This window comes from Colias philodice, chromosome 24, assembly GCF_061535455.1.
Source record: "Colias philodice isolate Cphi_HAF_F1 chromosome 24, ilColPhil1 Martin Lab GWU primary, whole genome shotgun sequence".
Taxonomy (NCBI): Eukaryota; Metazoa; Arthropoda; class Insecta; order Lepidoptera; family Pieridae; genus Colias; species Colias philodice.
The window spans coordinates 3258552-3280528 of NC_143109.1; the positions used below are offsets into that span (position 1 = coordinate 3258552).

A 21977-nucleotide genomic window follows, 5' to 3' on the forward strand; every position below is an offset into this window, starting at 1 on the left:
ATTTTTATAAGATGATCGTAGAACTGAATATATTATCTTTAAATTAAGATATTACTTTGTTCTCACGTGTAAGTGCTTTGAGTTAAAATTGTACCGTAAAATAGCGGTTTTTGTTAAAAAACTGTTATAGCACCCTTAAATAAAACTCACATTCATGTAATCGCATTTATTGAAATGAACTTGTAAAGGGAAAAAAGCGACATATTTAAAAACACAGAAGGCTCGCAAGAAGTTGTTTAATTATTAATGTAAACGGAGCATTGTAAACACGATGTAGATAAGGCTTAAAATGTATGTAGCCTTTTAACGTGCCTAATAATAACCGTAATAGCGCTATAACTTTATTCATAAAAAATGAGAGAACTTGAAAGGTTACGTGTCTATAGAATTCATAGGTCTATGCTGGTTTGTATGAAAAAATTGTATGTACCTAATATTCATCCGGTACTTTTGTTTTAGGCTTTATTGTGTTGTGTTTTTTTGGTTCTTCTAAACCAGGGGCTTTTGATTAGAGTAGGTGTGTTTTGAAAGATATAATGCTGGAACCGACTCTTTAGATTTTCCCTATTATTAAGAAAAATATAATATTAGTTTAAAAGTATAACATAAGTATACAATTTTTATATTTAGAGCGTTTGTGGAGAATCTCTAATGCTCTACTGGTTGATGTAAAATGTACCTACGATGAAATCCTTATTATTTCGCTTTGATTCGATACTTCAATGTACCTAGTTCTGCAATGTAATGTTCTTCCTACCTAACAATCTATAAATATATAGGTCTATGGTCTACACTTTTTGAACATCTAAACATAGAAAACAATATTTCGCACAAACGGACGGAAACAAGCGCCATTTGCAAGATGATTTATTGTCGTCCGAACTTCGAGTCCGGGCTAAGCATTTCTGTGCAAATTATTTTCTTAATAACCTGTTAACTTGTCCCAGTGATATACGATCGTTAAAATAAATTTGTTTAAATTTTTAACTATTCATTTATTTTTTATTATTATTAAAATAGTCGATTCGTTATGCATGTTAATTAAGTATTAATAGTTTATTTTTGTAATAAGAAAATACTAAAAATTATAAGTCAATCAATTTTGTGGTCTTAGTTTCATCCGTTTCGTGTGAATTTAGTGTATATATGACTATATCATTCGAACAAACTTAGGAGAAGATTTGTTTGTTATATGTACATATTAATTACCGAGGCTGTATGTATAGTAGACTCTTCCAACCTTTTAACAAACTAAATAAGGTTATTGCGATTTGACACATTGCTGAGTTGCTGGTTTTGTATTTATACTGAAGTTTCTATATAACATCATTATAGATATCGTCTTTATTAATAAACTAGCTTTCCGCCCGCGGCTTCGCCCGCGTTTTCAAACAAAAACCCGTTCCCGTAGGATTTCCGGGATAAAACCTATCCTATGTCCTTTCTCGGGTATCCAAATATCTCTACACCAAATTTCATGCAAATGGTTCAGTAGTTAAGGTGTGATTGAGTAACAGACAGACAGAGTTACTTTCGCATTTATAATATTAGTATGGATTGTTATTTTTAGGTATGTAGATATTGCTTATATTCTCGTTACCTTGTTTATATGTATTTTAAGTGCAACATTGTAAGAATACTAATGTTTGTTACCCTGTTTATCCAGTACATTAACATTCTTCAAATTCACCTGTTCAATTTGTCTTTAAAACAATTGACACCAGTGCTAGTCCACTACATTCAATACTAATTTGTCTTAGACAAACAATTTATAGCCTCGGAGCGTGTATCGTGAGCTAATGAAGGGAAACGAACGGTTAACCTAACAAGCTTTTTAATACCAGTACCTTGTTCCACGTGGATGCGCAGGCGCCATAAATACAGACTGCGCAGGTACGCCCGCCAAACGAGATAGATCCTTTTTGGAAAAAAGACGCGCGCTATTCCAATTTGGCACTTAGTACCCTCGAAATACAGTTCCAATTCAACCCGGTTCACTCCACATCATTTCCATAATTCACTTTGGGCTTTCTCGCTTCTGAAATAGAGCTCCTTTTACGGATTGATGCTCCCACACTTTAATACACTCTCAACGGGATTTGTGTTCTATTTTCGGTGAATAAGGTCGCGATTCGCGCGGGGGTGGATTTTTTTCTGGTCATACAACATTTTAGTTTTCTTTTAGCTCATTTTTTGTGACGACGAATGGTCATAAGTACGGTGGGTGTTTTCGGGGTCATCGAGGATAATAACTGTAAATTACTGTCGTAAGTTTTATTGAAATCAGCTCGGACGAGTTCTAATGGGATATTTTAGTGTCGTACGAAGTTTATTGCTTGAGCTTTCGCGCTTTGCATCGTTTAAAACTTGAGAACAAAGACTTTTTAGTTTTCACTTTAAAAAGGTGATGAATATGAATCGTGACTACAATTGTTATTATTACTTTTTCCATACTATTATATTGTAATAAAAACTTGCAAATATGCCATTAGGTATTTAAAAATTCCTGTGTTATTTTAACGCGAAAAATATTATAAGATAGTTACTATAGTTTACATTATTTATGTGATTTTTTATTAACCATAGGTACTAGAGTTACCTTGCAAATTGCAATGTTCATTGTGAAAAGGCTTCGGCTCCAGGAAACTGGTTTCATTATACCTACTTAATACGCGATCTGTGCGTACGCGCATAGCCTCGGGTCGGGCATGCTCAGTGTCCTCTAACTAAATAGTCATTTGTAAACGAACCAGTACGATGACATAGTTAAAAGTATTCATTCATTCAAGCCTTAAAAGGTATATTTTATCAGCGTAAACTAACCCTTATAATAAACATTGTACACACACCAAATACGTAGATGATACAATCGAAAAATCACATCTCCAATGTTTGATTTGAAACAAAAAAAGTAAAAACCAACCAAAAAATGCCGTCAAATCAAGTGTTAAACAAACAATGTAAGCGATATTTTGTAAAACTATCTTTGTCAAGTTTAATCAAGAGTCAAGGCTTCTGCAAGGAAAAACAAAACCTGCGGACGCATCAAATCAATCAATTAGAGCGAGATAGCGGTGGTTTTTGCGTAGGTGTGAAAGAGATAAATGTATGTGGCTCAGCACCGACGGCGGTGCTAATGAGACAGCAGGGATCTAATTGCGTGTGAACATATGATAATACCTATTTATAGCTGTGTATTTTTATAACATATTATTAGATATTATTATTTTATTTGTTCGAAATGTGTGGATTAACCTTAACCTTTCTATTTGTAGACACCTTCGATAACTTTCGCCTATTTTTGGGTATCTTTTATACCAATGATGTAGGTTACCTACCTACTAAAATATTTATGTTGGGTATCTTTATTCAAATATTATCAAGAACATTGAAAATAAAGAATGTTAAATATACCCTTCCTATATGATAAAAAATAAAAATTGTCTTTGATATGTGAACATATTTCTTATATACATATAAAATTCTCGTGTCACAATGTTAGTCTGCATACTCCTCCGAAACGGGTGGACCGATTCTCATGAAATTTTCTGTGCATATCGGGTAAGTCTGAGAATCGGCCAACATCTATTTTTCATATGTACCACGGGCGAAGCCGGGGCGGACCGCTAGTTATATATTAAAATGAGAGTATTAATTAATAAGGTGATAATAAGACCCAAACCAAAGAACACATATTTATCCAAACCCAAAACCCTGCTCCACGCAAAATACTTAAACCATGACGTCATCACCTACTATTTATCTTTGAAACGATTCGTGACCGAAACTCAGGGTTGAGAGGAATAAAAAAACACGAGTCCGTTCCGAGAATTGAACTTGTAACATTAATAACACCACAGGCTCGTAATGCCACGATTTATTTCGTTTATTGGGAAATTTCGACCGTTAATAGGGTTCGAAATTCGTTTATTTATGAACAGATTTGGAATACGAACAATTAATGTTTTTTGATAATTTTGTAATTTCGATATTAAAACGTGTTACTAGTATTGCGTGGAAGGATTATTTGCGATTTGACATTTTAAGATTTTTAAAAAGCGTAGCTTAAGCTAAGTTTTTGTTAATTGTAAGAATGAAAAAAAATGTTGCTTATAACTTATAAATATATTTAAAATTGAATTATACCTAGATGTTTAGTATGTTATTTCATGCTAGAATAGTATAAAGAGAAACTTAATGCTTTGATGCTAGTATTCGCAAAAGTACAAACAAATTGCTAAAATACCACGTTTTATTTACGTAAAACTTATCATTATTAGGCTATTGAAAACCAAATTAGGTATTATGATCGAATTCTAAATTAAGCTTGTTTATAATTGCGAATTTCAAAATTGTTCCACATTAGATGGGTTATTAAATTTTATGGTTATTGGTATTTAAATTTAAATTTCTGCCATATTGGTGTTAATTCTGACGAAATTATTTGCACAATAAAAATGCGGCATTCTGTTTGTTTAACCTTTAAATTGACATGTAACATATCGAAGTTATGACAGTAATTTATTATTGCTTGTTTTTTATTGGATATTGATACGTAAGTAAATAAGAGAGGATTAACAAGTACCTAATTGGGAACAAAAAAAATATTGTGTACTATAACGAGCTCACCCATTTGTTGTTCTGCCAGGACACAATTTTCAATTATTTTTTTTTTTATCAGTCAATTCTTGGACCTACGAAATATACACAATTCTTTGGCGGAATTTAGTTATAAACACTGTGATAGGTATAATTTTCGGATGTAGTGATTTTAAAATTTAGTTTTTTCCCAAAATTATATAACGATTAATATTACGAATTATTCCTGTTAGATATGAAAAAGATATGCTTATCATAAGGTACTTACATCGATCACCTGACCATATCTAGACTTAAGATTAACACTGACGTTCGTGACGTCATTACTACCTGTAGTAGGTTCTCAAGTTTGTTTTTTATCTGTATTTATATTGTTTTTTTATTTGGAATGTGCTATCTGTTTTAAGAGGATTTACTTCCTTTCATATCAATCATTTTATAAATCAATATGTGCTGAGATACAGGCTATCTATTATTTAATACAATTAAAAATAGTTTGGAAAATCCAAAAGTGCACGCCTCATAATTTTTTTTAATAATTATTTATTAATTATTATTTTTGTTTATTTAATAACAATTAAACCACATCGAATCAGACCCTGAAAAATGAAAGGGTTCTATTCCTGAGCATACTCAAGCGTAAGAGAAAAAAAAAGACTCGATTAGTAAAGTATTTCGGTCGCTATCGTGTTAACAAGAAAAAGGATCCGCACATACAGACACACGGACGTCCAAGACAGAACTTTTTTAAACTGTTTTTTAACTAGTTTAAATAACAAAAATGACATCAAAAATATCATGAACGTTAAAAATAGTGTTTTTTCTTAATATGTGTATGTATGTATTATCTTACAAGTGCAATGTATGATACATAAAGACATTTTAAGTTTGAAAAATCAGATGTTTTGCGCGAAGTGACAGTAGTACCCACCTCAACGCTTCGCTTATGAGGCGTGCAATAAGCCTTACACTATTACATAAAGAAGTTAAAAACACGATCAACACGAATAAATCTTAAAACTAACAAGTTTATATAACCATAAAACTAATTACGTGCTTAACTATTAAACACAGTAGCGGTATTAAGTAGTATTTATTTCACCATTACAAGCTGGCTTCGAACCCGCTACCTCTCATCAATTACATAGACTTAAATGGCCTGTAATTGCATTTATCTTGACATCAAGATGTTGAAAATAAATAATCCAGTGGCTTTATGTTTATATTTGTCACCTCTTTATGAAATATTTGATATGTATCGTAATTTTTTAATACTTTGTTGACTAATTTTAAAAATATAGTTTTATACACCTATGTAATAGAGCAGGCTCCAAGGAGATGTTCGTTTGCAAAAATAGCGGACCTAAATCTGACTTCTGATATATATTGTATAGATTCCAGACATCCTATAGACAGATGTTGCCAACCAGTTTTGTGGTCCCCCTCCCCCCACCCCGGTAATTAAATATGGCATACAATGAAAAAAATAAAAATTTCCGAAACATGCCGTGTGGGGTATCAAATGAAAGAACTTATTGAGTAAATTACGAATATATAGCATACTATAACATTTCTTACACTTTCTCTAAGATTTTTTAGAAAAATTACGAAAATGCTCCATTTTTGAGTTAACTTTAAACCACTATAGATTGAAAACTCATGAATATATTTTTTAAATTATTATTTTAAATAATTAACAATAGTCCATTGTTTACGATTCAATAGTTCGTACAGTGAAATTGTTGCACGGGGGAGTGGGGGGAGCATTCAAAGATGGCGAGTATATTTTCAAGTTTATGCCAAATCTAATCACACAGAGGCTGATTCAAGAATTTTCTGCCATATTTTTCATTCTGTCAAACACAACGACAGTGCAGAGATAATAATTCTAAGCCCTGACACCGATATTTTTGTATTAGGCCTTTATTTCTTGCAATAACTTGAAAATATACTCGCCATATTTGAATGCTTCCCCCACTCCCCCATGCAACTATTTCACTGTACGAACTATTGTATCGTAAACAATGGTCTATTGTTAATTATTTAAAATAATAATTTAAAAAATATATTCATGAGTTTTCAATCTATAGTGGTTTAAAGTTAACTCAAAGATGGAGCATTTTCGTAAATTTTCTAAAAAATCTTAGAGAAAGTGTAAGAAATGTTATAGTATGCTATATATTCGTGATCTACTCAATAAGTTCTTTCATTTGATATCCCACACGGCATGTTTTGGAAATTTTTATTTTTTTCTTTGTATGCCATATTTAATTACCGGGGTGGGGAGAGGGGGACCACAAAACTGGTTGGCAACATCTGTCTATAGGATGTCTGGGATCTATACAATATATATCAGAAGTCAGATTTAGGTCCGCTATTTTTGCAAACGAAACTCCACTGAGAGTCCGGTCTATAAGGTAGGTAAATCATTTTTTGGTGGTGGGGATAATTAACCATTAATTTGTTTCGATTTTAGGATACTTGAGGTGAAAATAATTGCTGCTATTCTACATGCGTAGCATAAATCTGATATTTCACAGATCCTTTACACTCCTATACTAATATTACCTAAAGGTACCGATGGGTAGGTATTTTGCGGAATAATTTTTTTTATTAATCTCTAAGTAAGAAAGTAAGTCTTTAGTAGTTCAAATTGTAACGATTTTGGTAAGATACCTACAGCGTATTCAATTGTATCTAAAACTGTAAATAAAAAACAAAACACTTTCAATCCTCCGCGATCTTTCGTGTGTTTTAATAAATTTATTATTTAAAAATACCTCTGGAAAAATGTGACGCGTCACAGGAATTTCATTATTGCCATTCGAGCCAGTGGCCACTCGCTTGCGATCAAACAGTGGATAAAGATCGTCGTACACTGAACGCTATTAAACCTTCACTATATGTAAAACAAATTCGTCAGTCGTGTCTGTCTGTTTGCGAAACAACTGCAATGATTGTTAATATGGCTTTATAAATGGATAGCGTGGTTCTGGAGGAAAGTTTTAGATTGTCTGTTCAGTTTTTCGCAACACGCGGCAAAAAGCTGATATAATATATTATTTTGTACCTATTATAAATGCACAAGTATGTTTGTTTATTTCACGTCACATCGAATTTCATGATATGATTTTTGTGTCGTAGCCAGATGTGACAGCAAGTTCGACTCAAAAGTGGCATTACCTACATTTAATTTATTGAAAATAGCTGCATACAGTTCTTTTTAATAAATATAAAAGTGCCATAGCACTTGTTGAGTATTTTTCAAATTGACGTTGAATAGGTAATTCTTACAGATTAAGATTAAAATTCTTGTAAAATTCATTGTTTATTTACGTAGTTGTACTATCGTAAAATATTTTATCACTTCAGATCACAAATTCTTATCTACTAATTCAGTTTTTGAATAAAATCTTTTATCGTAATATTTCACTGAATGACGAGCTTTTCGGTGGTTTATTTACATCATTGTAATGAAAAAGGCTACAAAATTAAATGAACATTAATATTATCACTATCATAATAATGTGCCTAAAATAACACCCATTCGGAGAATTGCTGCCAATATAAACAGTTATTTATTATTGTATGTGTATTTTTTATATTAACTTGTGAAAATATATAGGTTGATTTGAATTTTGAACCAAAGTACATAAAGATAATAATTGAAGTTAATATTTTTATAAGAACTTTTTCATTGATGATTTGCAATCACACTTAAAACTATACTTATTAGTGTTCGTATTTTTTATAATAGAGGACACAGTAAAACTACGTTAAGCTATTATAGCATCTAATGCAAATTTATAAAGATCAGTTTTAAATAAGCTAGTAGAGGGCTAGTAGTAATATTACCTCTATTAACTTGACCAGATAAAGAAATCAAATAGTCCCCACGTTAAGTAGAAAATTGGTCGTAAATGGACAATGACTTAAGAATCCATCAATTGGGACTATTACCCTCGATATTTGGGGTAAACACTGGCGAGTGGGGTAAACTGATTCTGACTTATTCAATTACAACCCCCGTAAAAGAAGCGGGGGTGTATTCTGAACACCGCTCGTGATTGTTCGCATGCTGGTATCATTCTTACTACCTACACTAACGAACGACTATAGGCTACATTTTGAGCTAAGTTTAAAATTTTATGATGATAAATTTTAAAAAGATGCTTATGTACCTTCACATAAACGTCTTAATAAATGTCGTAGGAAATAAAACTGCCCATGAGATATATTTTATAGACTACAAGTTAAAGTAAACTAAAAACGTATAACACATAAATGTAAGTTTAATCTAAATAATAAAAAACCAAAGTTCCGAAGCTCATCTTATCACAAAAAATCGCATACGACAATCGTAATATCGCATGCTACAAAAATAACCCCCCACTATCAGTAAGGTGTCGTGATTCTGAACGCACCACTGGAGTATTGACAGAGGAAATGTGCTCGAATTAATGATAGCGGAAACATTACGATTTGTTATGTCCATTATTACATTGGATAGTGTTTGGGGAAGCGAACGGTTGCATGATACGCCCCTTTTAGTTTTTGTTGTGTTAGGAATTGGGATGTAAATTCGACTCGTAATTTGGTATTGAATGACGAAGCAATCTAGTACCTATTTAATAAATATTGGTAATTGATGTTGAATTGGGGAATTAAATACATCATTATATTCAAATATTATTATCAAAAGTTAATAAACATTTGAATGTTTTTTATATTATAGACATTAAGGTGTAAAATTAGAATACAGAACATAATATTAGAAATTCGAATTTATTATTTTTTTTATTTTATTCCAATGCAGAACATATTAGAATTATTATTAATTCGCTTGTTGGTGTGTTAATTTATATTGTCATTTTAATTTATATCTAATATGAATTTATTTTGTTCACAGGAAAAGTCCGGAGAGCCTTATTCGGGAAAATTATCAGTTAAATCGGATCTCAGTCCAGTTTTTGGTAAGCATATCTGGAGATACGGAATAATTCACACAGAAAAAATCTTATGAAAGTTTTGTCTTTGGCATGATTAATTTTTAATATTTAACGATTTATCCAATTTTTAAGAAAGCATTTACCTAAAGACAAGTCGGCTTTTTGAAGGTTCAGAACATATTACCTACTTGACGTTTATTAATTTGTGTTCACGCGAGCGAAGCCGCAGGCGACAGCTAGTAGAGTATATACTTTGTAACGTTATACATATATTGTAATTTGTAATGAAGCCCTTTTCAAATAGCCTCTTTTTATATAATAGTAAGAAAACAGGTGATGTGCATGACTATGTTTGGAATTTTAAGACGCGTGGTTACGCTAATACACGTTTGACGTATTCATAATATGCAATTGAAAAATAGTTAAATTATATTGAGGTCCTTTACCTATCTGTTTGCATCTGTTTCACTGAATGTTTACGGTTGTAAGGTTAGATCGATTAATTATTATGTAGCTTTTATATACCTAAGGGCCGATTTTTCAATGCTTGGATAAAACTTATTCGTCGAATAATTTATAAATCTACCATTTAAAAAACGTATTCTAATTGCCCGTATTTGACAGTTTACGTGACATTTTAATATTATCGTGTAATACTTTATTGGACGGATAATTTTTATCCAAGCATTGAAAAATCGGCCCTAAGATAGTCAAAACTGCAAGACATTTCATAAACAAATACAATTTTGACCTTTTACACATCTTTAGATTATAATTTTTTATACATATTACATTTCAATAACCAGACGATTTTGAATCCATGGACACAATTTTGTACAGCTAACCAATTTAATAATAACTTGACCCTATATTATATAGAAAAATATGATTTTCTATCGCATCATTTAAGGAACTTGAACCCAGGACATAAACCTCTGAACCTAAAGGTATTCGCATAAAATCTTGACCTTATTTCGTCCAAAATATCCGATGTCATTTCGGTATTTCGTTATCACATTTCGCTACTTAAAATAAAATGACAATTATGATCGAGTATCGAGGAAAACGCAGAGGCTCATATTAATCAGGGCTGACAGTGGAATCAAAAATATTTTTTAAAAATACATTGTACATTGTACAACATTGTAATTATGTTAAGGATTGAAATGTAAAGACATTTTAAGTATAGATATATGTATATAGATATAAAAATGAATCGCAAAATGTGTTGGTAAGCGCATAACTCGAGAACGGCTGAACCGATTTCGATAATTCTTTTTTTATTATATTCCTTGAAGTACGAGGATGGTTCTTATGTAGAGAAAACGTAAATATGTACCACGGGCGAAGCCGGGGCGGACCGCTAGTGTATAGATAAATTAGAGACTTTTTGTTTTTATCGACACATAGTTGTTATTATTAAAATTTACGTTAAAACTGTCGACATTACACATTCACTACGTACATTCGTAAAAATCATCTTATAATATATATTATAGTATATATTCATGCTTATTTAATGCATAAAACTTTGAAGTTTACTAAGTTGTGGCCGGAGTTGTTGAATTCCGACATAAAACTCTCAACTTCAAAATCACACAAACTTACCCAGTCTTAGCAATAAACAATTTACCTATTAAACTATCAGGATTCCTAGTAAATTCGATGTGAAATTGATTTCAGTACTGAGGTGAAAATGGCTCGTAATGGGACCCCAAGGGCCAATTATGTGAGAATTATGTGTGTTTTATCGCCAGCTTATAATCATCTGTCACTATCGTTACAATATTTTCGTATAATTTCATCTCGAATCGAGTAGTGATGTGATGGTGTTTATCGATAGTTTTGAGGTGTTAAAATTTATATTAAATGTAAAGTTTGGATTTAAGTGGTACAGAATATATGTGTCATAAAAATGGTATATTATTATTAGAATTAGGTAACTATATGTTACGCAAATAGAGACTATAATGATGTCAGTCATTTGTGAAATAAGCTATGTATCATTAGACTTACAGATATTAATGAATATAGATTCTAAATATATTTTTAGTAACTATTTATAAACATAACTTTATCAAATTCCGAATATTTATTCAAAAAGCTCGTATACACAGTATTAATAAGAAATGGTTGCATAATCCACGTGATATATCCGTATAAGAACTAAAAATATTAGGGCTTGCATATAATTATACACATCCACTCGTCTACGTGGATATTAAACGTTGAACGCAGACTAGATAAGACGTAGAGAGGCGGTCAATGGGCCACGTCATCAGAATTCGATCAATACTCTTGTGGAGGGCCATCGACGGACTGCTTTGAACGAAAAAGAATTTTATATCGGAAATTATTCTGGTTTATATTCACGTTTCATGCTTTTATGTGAGGGCTAATTAATGTAGGCCTTGTGATATTGTTTAGTATACGTTTGTGATATGGTAAAGTTAATTAATATTAATTGCAATTAAATGCAATTGTTATTTATTTCAAATTTAATGCATGGGTACTCGATTAAAAAAAAAACAAATCACCATTAAAGAAGAAAAAATTTGATGAAAGTAAATATGTATTTAAAACGTTTCACTTAAAAAATGCGTCATAACAACACATAAAACCACCAACAACATTAAAAAATGTTAATCCCTAATACGAACTTATCGACAAGTCACATCACTATCCAGGGCCGAACGCCTCGTTATTTGTTATTATTAGTGTTGTTTTTTGTTACTTTTTTCCACGGGATGTTTTCGAGTAACCGGTTCCATGGTCTAATCTGATCAAGTCTCCACGACCGATGGAGGAAAAAAAAACAATACAACGGGCGCAAGAATTTCGAGCCTTTAAAGTGCTTTAACTTTTGATTTAGGAGTTATACTTGTGGTGCTGACTGTACTTATTGATGTTTTATGGTTAACAAATTATGGGATAGTGCGTATAAGTGAAGTAGATGCTAATTGGCTATGAATATAATTATACCACTAGCTTCGCCTGCGGGTTCGTTTATGCGAACGAGGTGCATTTCAAGTCAATTGCATTGCAAGATTAATCTGTTTGTATATCAATTTATAGATACCAAATGATATAATTTAGAGATAGCAAAGAGATAATTTTTGTTATCTATAGGTTTTTTGAACGGAAATTGAACATCTTTTAAGAAGTTACACAATTGTTATTAATTCAAAATATGTATTAAGTAGTACAAATGAACTTTTAAATATTTATTACGACTCGAACTAATAAAAAGCTATTACAACATTCAACATAAAGTCGCATAAATTGGACTTGAAATATAAAATAAATACAATTAATTTCAACCCAAGATAATATATTCGGAGTAATCCAATTAATGATGCGAGAAATCGAAGTCGTCAGATTATAACTCAGTTTCAATGAGATTAATTCCGGAGATTTTTATCTAAATTACTTTTATGTATGTTTGGCGCTAACGTGAACTAGAATGATACGAGTTGTCTACATTGATATTATATATGTATGTTAGTTGTGTGTTTAATGTCATGTCCGGAATTGATGAAACGATTTTGAAAAATAAATAAGATTACATTTAATGTTTGTTGAGGTAGTGGTTTGAGTATCATTCATAGAGGAATTACCAACATTTGCTGATTTTTGGGTTAGGTACCAACTTATAAAAACAATACAGATACTTAGTTATATTTTGAGTATGTAATAAAAAAATCTAAATCACATCTTGATCTATTTCTTGGTAAATATACCAGCACGTAGTTTACCAGAACTCTACTTACAAGCTAGCATACTTGACGCAGCTTTTTCATCACTCGACGCATCGCTTTAACAATAAATGACAACAATTTGTCGTCATAAATCACACTCTTTGCTTACAAAACAGATCCTTATAAGAACCAACATTCGCATGGACACCATACTAAATCTATAATGCTACATCTTCTCTCACGCTGTCATCTTTCTCGCTTGCTCTCACACGATACAATATGTTCGTCCTGCTCGCACGATTTGCGTTGAAGCAAGCCTGATGTTTTATGTCATTATACCCAACTTCTAATTGGATCTTGATATGCGTTCACAATTAAGTTCAGGTTGTTAGATTAACGAGTTTTTTGCGAGTGGCCACTGGGTGATCGTGCGTTTTGTTCTCTTGGGATTTTATGGGTTCCTGGTAGCTGCGGATGCAAATTTTGTTTGAATCTTGGAATCCATTGATGTATGTTACAAGAAGGAAAGTAAAATCCCTAAAGATTACATATAAAAACCGATATTTTGTATTTAATGTTTAAGTTAAGTGCCATATACACTTTTAAAACTCAACTGTAAAGAACAGCACTATATTCATAATATTTATTATTATTTATTTATTGAAATTATTCTTACAAATTATTACAATAACTTAAGTCTAAGTCCCACAAAACTGCACATGCATAAAGCACTCTTGAATCCAAATGGCAAATATTAAACAAAATTATGTATGTAGGTACTTCAATAATTTCCGTATCAAATTGATTACACTTAAAAACATTTGCACATTCCAAACAGAGCAATAATCTAATAATTATACAATTAGTAATTACAACGAATTCAACTCTAATTCAATATAAATTTAATTGACACGCAAAATGAAAAGCCGCGTTCAAATATTGTGCCATCGAAAATTGATTTAATTATTAATTTCATACGCCGATATTCTAGAACTTACTTATTATTTTAATCAATATTGTTGAACATTCTATTTGGATATCTATATAGGTACTTCGTTAAGGTTTTTTTATTGTCTTAGGTATTACTTATGTAGGTGTACCTATGTTTATTTATAACAATTTACTGCACTGGTATACAAATATGTATCTACCTATATTCTTAAAAGTAAAACTTATAGCTAGACTAGCACAGAGCCTTATTACTTAAGAGCGATCTTTTGCAGGCAAGGTGTTTGTTAAGGATAAAAGGCAAGCTTTTTTTATTTACTAACTACCTATATCAAATATTATACAGTATAAAATATATAGAACCCATAAATGCTAAGCATATTTTAAAACCGTACCTCAACTGTCTAGCGTCTGTCGCCTAGGAACTTTATATTTATGCAAATTTGCCTACTATAGCACTTAGGGTACCTGAGTGTAGTATACTATATAGATATACTAGAAGCATACTAGAACTTTAAACCTAATACTTTGAGCCAAATAGATATTGTTACGTTATACATTCATACTAATATTATAAATGTGAAAGTAACTCTGTCTGTCTGTCTGTTACTCAATCACGCCTAAACTACTGAACCAATTTGCATGAAATTTGGTATGGAGATATTTTGATACCCGAGAAAGGACATAGGCTACCTTTTATTGCGAAATATGTACCACGGGCGAAGCCGGGGCGGACCACTAGTATTATAATACTTTAAGGATATTGTTTGCAGTATGTTGTAGGTAGTAATATGAAGTAAAGATAAATTAGATTTTTTTAAAGTATGACAGATGAACATGACTTGATTAGTGCGAAAAAAAATATATAAAAATATTTTTTTAATTCTTCCAAGTACATTTCTACAGCTAGTAGCTACTCACACTTGTAAAATGTAAATAACAGCGATGACAAGTCATTTTATAATCATAATATAATCGTAAAGTATTCACTTATCAAAAATATCTATGACTAGCGGTCCGCCCCGGCTTCGCCCGTGGTACATATTTCGCAATAAAGGCCTATGTTCTTTCTCAGAGTCTAAAGATTATCTGTGCCAAATTTCATCCAAATCGGTCCAGTAGTTTATGCGTGAAAACCATACATACATACATACAAACCTTTCCTCTTTATAATATTAGTATAGATAAATGAGACTAATAAGCCCAATGAAAAACAAGACATTAACTTCTTTATAAAAATTCCCACTTTTTGCATAACGTGGTCACTTAGCATAGATAGTTCTTTAATTATCGCAGTAAATATAGAGATACTTGTCTTTTTTAATAAAGTTTTAAAATGTCACCTAGATAATGTATCTTTAGATCTGAGACGGGTCATTAACACTGGAATGAGATAAAAAAGGTTTTTATCAGTTGTGGTGCATACAAAATTATTTAATGTCAACAGGTTTGAAAGAACATAGTTATTATTACATTGATTCAAATGTAATAAAAGTAGGTATATCCTGTTTATTATAATGTATGCCATAATTATGTGATAACGTAAGTTATCTATTATACCGTGTTAACCTTTAAGTAAGGATATTTTTTCTACACATTTAAGGGAGGAATATTTTTAAAAGTAGTCTGATTATCGCCCTAAATATTAGGTAAAAATTCAATTAAAATTAATGAATAAGACGCACTTTAAATCGATTGTGTGATACGCCTTTATTTTCTAGTTTAGCATAATTAATCAGAAAGCTAGAAGAATACCCCGAATTCTTTAAATAGGTATAGATTTGTTTATTTAAACTAATTGAATTACCCATGTTAGGACTTAGGATTTATTTAATATGCTAAAGAACTAATATTTTATGCCAATGTCTTAATTAGAATCTGTTTTTCTTTTTCCTTTGAAGTATGTACTTATTAATTAATTAAGATCAACGTTTAACTAAGGTTATAAAGTTAAAGTCTTGGCCATGAATATAAACAAAATAAAATAAACCCGATTGCAATAACTATATTATATTATAGTTACTCTACAGGCGATAGTTTTCGAAATCGGTATAGTGGTTTTATTTCATCTATAAACAAACTCACAAACAATTATCTCCTCCTTATAATATTAATGTATATAAGTATACATACTTAGTTCAACGTTTCTGTAAAGCCTAGTCATCCTATTATAGCAGGAAAAACAATGAAACCAGTTTTTAGAAATATGCCTAGAAAGCTGACCAGTAGCCGCGCTAATCTGAAAATCAGCTTTATTTACCGTCGCTAACTTAACTGTTAAGTGTATTAAGTTTAAGTTTTTTATTGCCTTTTTATGTCAAAAGGCATATGAAAACTGTTATAGCAATGCATAGAAAAAATACTAGGCATAGTTATTTTTATTATGACGTGTGATATTAAGTCGTGATTTTCAAAATACGTATTTTGATAATAATTGATAAAAAAATTGCAAATACATACTTAAAAAAATAATCGCGCAACTTTTAGCAAACCACAGAACCGTATCGGATCCGAAAGAAATATTACCGGTATATCTCTATTATCTATTGAGATAAAGTCAATAAGAAAATGTCAAATACAATAGCAAAAACGGAAATATATACATATATAGATAGCGGAAAAAAGTGTGAGATCCCACGGACAAACATCCAAAACAAACGAAAATGTGACGTCGAGCGCAAATTATATGAACCATGTCCGGTTCGGAACTGAATGTGACCTCTGTTTATTCTGCCTCTTGTGAATTCATGAGCGCCTGGTACTTTGAATTTTGATATTTTATAGAAACAAAAATATTGAATTTTGTAAGTTTCAAGACAATTTTCTAAAAAGTACGTTAGGAATATAGAAATTCATTTAATTAATAAAGTTAAAAAAATTGTCTTCTATTTATATTTTACAATAAATAATAATATTGAATTTTTGTAAGTTATAACAACGTTCCCAAAAGGTACGTAGGAATCAATAGATTAAAAAAAATATTTCACATATAAAGTTTCACTTACAAAATTGTCTCTTATAGATATTTACATTGATATTTTTTTTATTAAAACCAGCTTAAACCGATACTTTATTTCACCAAATACCAATTTAAAATAATTAAATTTTCGAGATATTAAATTCCCAAACTCAAGGTATTTCTCATACAAATAGCGTGGTCAAGGATGCCCTTCCAAGAATCCGCGGTAGGTCCGGCCTAAGCAAACAAAGCCGCGGGAATACATGTGTACATAGGTTTTAGTGGTCCGTGCTACTGCATTCTTATTTCCGTTATCAAATATATTTGTTCATTTTTGGTAATTATGCGTTTTTTTTACTAATATGTGAAAGGTTTTTGGACAGAAAAAGATTGATACTGCGTTGTTTTTATATCTTTACCTAAATAGAAAAATAATATTAAAATGTAACACATAGGTAGTTAGGTACCATGGTTTATATCATTTATATACTTATTTATATACTTATATACTTACTTAAAGGGATGAATTGTCTAAAACTTTTAGTGAAAGTCTCTATCATTTAAGAAACTTTGAGGTAAATTGCAACCTATCTGAATGAAATAACTAAAAGTAGGTTAAGTTTGTCTTGGTTGTACGATAAACATTTATATGAGCGGTTTTTATAAACATCTAATCAATAAATACATGCATTAAAATACTCCATTATTACCCATACCTTAATTTTAATTAAAATTAATTAAAAACGCAATAACAATAAACTTACTCACTCCAGACCAGCTTAGAAAAATTGAACACTTGCCAGAGTTGTCACCTAGAAAATGCACAAAAATAGTGTTCCATTTAGTTCGTAGTGCGAGACAATAGCTACATATATACATACATACTAAATACACACTAGGAGTGCAATTACGCAAGTAAATGACTGTGCGGGTATAATTTTCTCTACGACTGTACAACCCTTCTAAAAGCTACTACATTTTTAATACTCGTATTATGTTGAGCAATTTTAGTGTGGCTATTTAAAATAATAGTTCATTTTTATTAATATGGGGCTTGGGTTGAAAGAGTTTAATGAATATTTTCTGTGTTAATTACTATGTAATTTTCGGGCGCGAAGTTTTTAACCAGAATAGGACTAGAATTGTTGCCGATCGTTTAGTTTAGTTGTGGGTAAAACCCCTAATAAAGATGACATGAGATGAATATGAAATTGTTTTATACCATAAGACGTACTGTATCGTATGTCTAGAAAGTATATTCGCGCTCTTATTTATATTTCTTTGATGAAAAAAAATCCCACATTATCGAAGCTCCTTACAAAAATAGTAAAAGTAAGACTTCAGTGGATAAATTATGTGTTCTTGCATGATGAATACGTACAATTTTTATTAGCGGTCATCTATCATCTATATCTTTACTAGCGGTCCGCCCCGGCTTCGCCCGTGGTACATATGAAAAATAGATGTTGGCCGATTCTCAGACTTACCCGATATGCACAGAAAATTTCATGAGAATCGGTCCACCCGTTTCGGAGGAGTATGCAGACTAACATTGTGACACGAGAATTTTATACTATATAAGAGAGATTATACAGTATACTTACTTAGAGGTTTTCCTTGTTTTATAAGCACAGTTTATAATAAAATGTATAATTTCTAGGTAAATTTGAGCCACATCCAGCCGCCGGTTTCAACATGGGCTACCTCATGGCGCCTTACCCCTACCCCAACGGTGGTGCGCACCCGCTGCCTGTCTCTATGGTAAGTTAAATGTCTATTTTAAATAAAAAAGTAAAGAATATAACAATATGTTACCAAGTAGGTATACTTTTGTAAGTTTTAAAGTAAAAAATATATTATAGATGATTTAAAAATCGCAAATTAACATTAACTTTTTGCATATGTCTTCCTTATGAAGGAATTATACGTAAGTGTAGAAGTATTATAAATTGTATTGTTAATTTTAATCGGAATAAGTGGCGATTTAAATTTGTTGATATGGCTAAAAATTGTAAGTGAAGCAAAATTTTATATGAAAAATATTGTTGCAGTTATCGTATGATAGTTATATTGTTAAGTGTTTTAATATTCAATCCATTCCAACTATATATTATATTGTTCGTAAAGTAATACTCCCGATAGAACCCCCGCATTTGCTACAAAACAATCAGCAATATCAAACTCCCACGGTACCAACTGCGCAGTGCTAAACGCGAGCAAATCGAGATTTATCAACGCTTATCAGCTGTATTGACAACCACGTGATATTGTTGTCAACATGTCCATTATTACGATTACACTAAAACACGGCATTAAATCATGTAAGCTGTGAATTTAACCGTTTATATATCTAATCTGTAGATAGTCTATCTGCCAAATATCTTGTCTAAAGGCGTGCGCATATTGGAGATTAATATTTGATTTTCGTTTATCTGTATTAGAATCGTGATCGATGGTACGGGATTATCGATACGGGAATATTGTTAGACGTATAAATGATTGTTTTTAAAAATAACTATTTTTGGTATGATATCATTGTTAGCGGATGTAGTATTAAATTTTAGTGAATAATTGTGTTTCAGTTATATTTGTACGATCATGTGTACACGGCTTTATATATGCATTTACAATGCGCGAAATATTTTTCATATCTGTGCTTATCGTACAGATATATCTCGACAATTCTAGCACTGTGCTCAAAATATTTTCCGATAAAAACCAAGTTAGTAAACTTGGAACATAAACATAAACAGTAATAACTAAAAAAATATTTTATTAGATTATTTCTTCGTAATAACCGCAGCACGTGCTGGCTTCGAACCCGCGACCCACCGGAAGCGGTAACACAAACAGTTTTTATTTCTGTCTTCATCCTGACTCCTGAGTAAACTGATGCGTATGTTACAAGGAATTATAACTACCTTCCTTTATTTATCTGTATCAAGTTATTATCTAAATAAAAGTTTGGTTCCATAAAATATAGTGCGTGTGCCAGGCACAAGTGTCAGAAGTGAAACTTTTTTGGTAATATTCAAAGATACCAAAACCGTCGCCTTACTCCATAACCTGACGGTATTGCCATGACGCGACCTTGAAATTATCAATTCAGTTCAAAAATTATCTCATTTCAAAATTAAAAATTTTGTAATGAAACTGGAAGTATATTTGATAATAAATAAATGATCTTAAATAAAAAAGAAAGCTGCGTCAGGCGCTAGGCCGTACGCGTGACGCGGCGCATCGATACCGTTCGATACCTAAGCCCAGTACGCATGCACGCGGCGCGCCATTCAAATCCTTTTACGTAAGAAAAGAAAAAAGATAACGCGAAAATATGAAACTTGTAACGCAACAGGTGGACATACGGTCGTCTCATTCTTTTCTATGAAAGTCGAGCTGCGTCTCTTTTGTGCGGAAGCCACCCCCACGTCGCCGCCCCGCTCTGGGCGGGAAATTTAAATCAAGGAGGGGATGGAAATTTTCTTTTTGCCATCGGGGTGTTTAGAGCTTTTGTCTGGATGAATGCGGCTTCCAATTTCGGGGTCGCTCGCTTTCGCTTCGTCTGCGGATTACATCTAGTTTTATTCGGTATAGAAAAAATTGACCGCGTTCCCCGGCTTTTGTATTAACTTGCCTGAAATTATGAAAGCTTTTTGATACAACTTTTGTGTACAATGAGTACGTTTTCAATGTATTGTGCTCCTATTTACAGATAGCGTGCGCTGTTGTAAAGTTGGATTTTGACAATATTTCACATTTCTAAAACATTGGTTGACCTTTTTTCATAGAATGTTTTGACCTAAATTTTGAAAAACTCTTTCATGTAGTTTCTTTTAATCCGTTTAAATGTAGTTCGTTCATCTTTGATAGAAAGAGAAGGGAAATATACAATACGTTTTAAAAGAGCTTTTCTTACTTAATAAACAAAGTTTCAATTAATAAATAAAGAGAATGAATAAGAAATCCCAATATAAGAATATATTTTTTTACTTTTTAAAAATTACTTTATTTCATTTTCTTTTTTATTCCTTACCTTTTCAGTACCCATTCAAGTAACAAAGTAGCTAGATACTAACTTAAAAATGTACACTATCGCAACAAAGTAGCTAGGTACTCTTCTAACTTAAAAATCTACATTTAAGTTGAAGTAACGTGCAATATGGAAACCAGATATGTACCAAGGGAGCCATCATCGTGTCTTATCTCTTCAGTTTTATATAATGGGCGGATATCTGATGGGAATCACACGACACGCCTACACTTGTGGTGTCAGCGATATTATTTGATACTTCATTTTTATAGAATAGTTCGACTAGGTATAGATACCTACTGTTTAAGTTCATACTAGGACACTGTCTACGGTATAGTAGGGATCGAGGTTTTGTTACTCTGATGAGAATTAATCAACGGATTGTATTGACATTTAGTAAAAAACATTATTTTATTTATTTGAAATACGTGAGGATAATCGGTTCGCATGTAAGCGAAGCCGCGTACAGAAGCTAGTAGTAGCTAGTTATAACGTTATAAGAACCAATAGTAAAGATCCCACAACATATTTTCGGAACAACTTTTCAAGCTACATATTTAGCTAAAATGTAGATACAACAACCATATTGCACGCCTCATAAGCGAAGCGTTGAGGTGGGTACTACTGTCACTTCGCGCAAAACATCTGATTTTTCAAACTTAAAATGTCTTTATGTATCATACATTGCACTTGTAAGATAATACATACACACACATATTAAGAAAAAACACTATTTTTAACGTTCATGATATTTTTGATGTCATTTTTGTTATTTAAACTAGTTAAAAAACAGT

The 21977-nt window shown here is 31.6% G+C and overlaps 1 protein-coding gene and 1 long non-coding RNA gene across 3 annotated transcripts in view; both read left to right on the plus strand.

Annotated features, from left to right (window-relative positions):
• Positions 1-21977, plus strand: part of LOC149477658 (uncharacterized) — a 310772-nt gene that overhangs the window by 125098 nt on the left and 163697 nt on the right. The gene's annotated exons all lie outside the window — the stretch shown is intronic.
• Positions 1-21977, plus strand: part of pan (transcription factor pangolin) — a 148244-nt gene that overhangs the window by 64586 nt on the left and 61681 nt on the right. For both annotated transcript variants that reach the window (XM_089710264.1, XM_089710263.1), the window contains exons 3-4: positions 9509-9572; positions 18814-18914. In XM_089710264.1, the coding sequence (XP_089566390.1) occupies positions 9509-9572; positions 18814-18914 (165 nt within the window). The remainder of the gene's footprint in view (positions 1-9508; positions 9573-18813; positions 18915-21977) is intronic.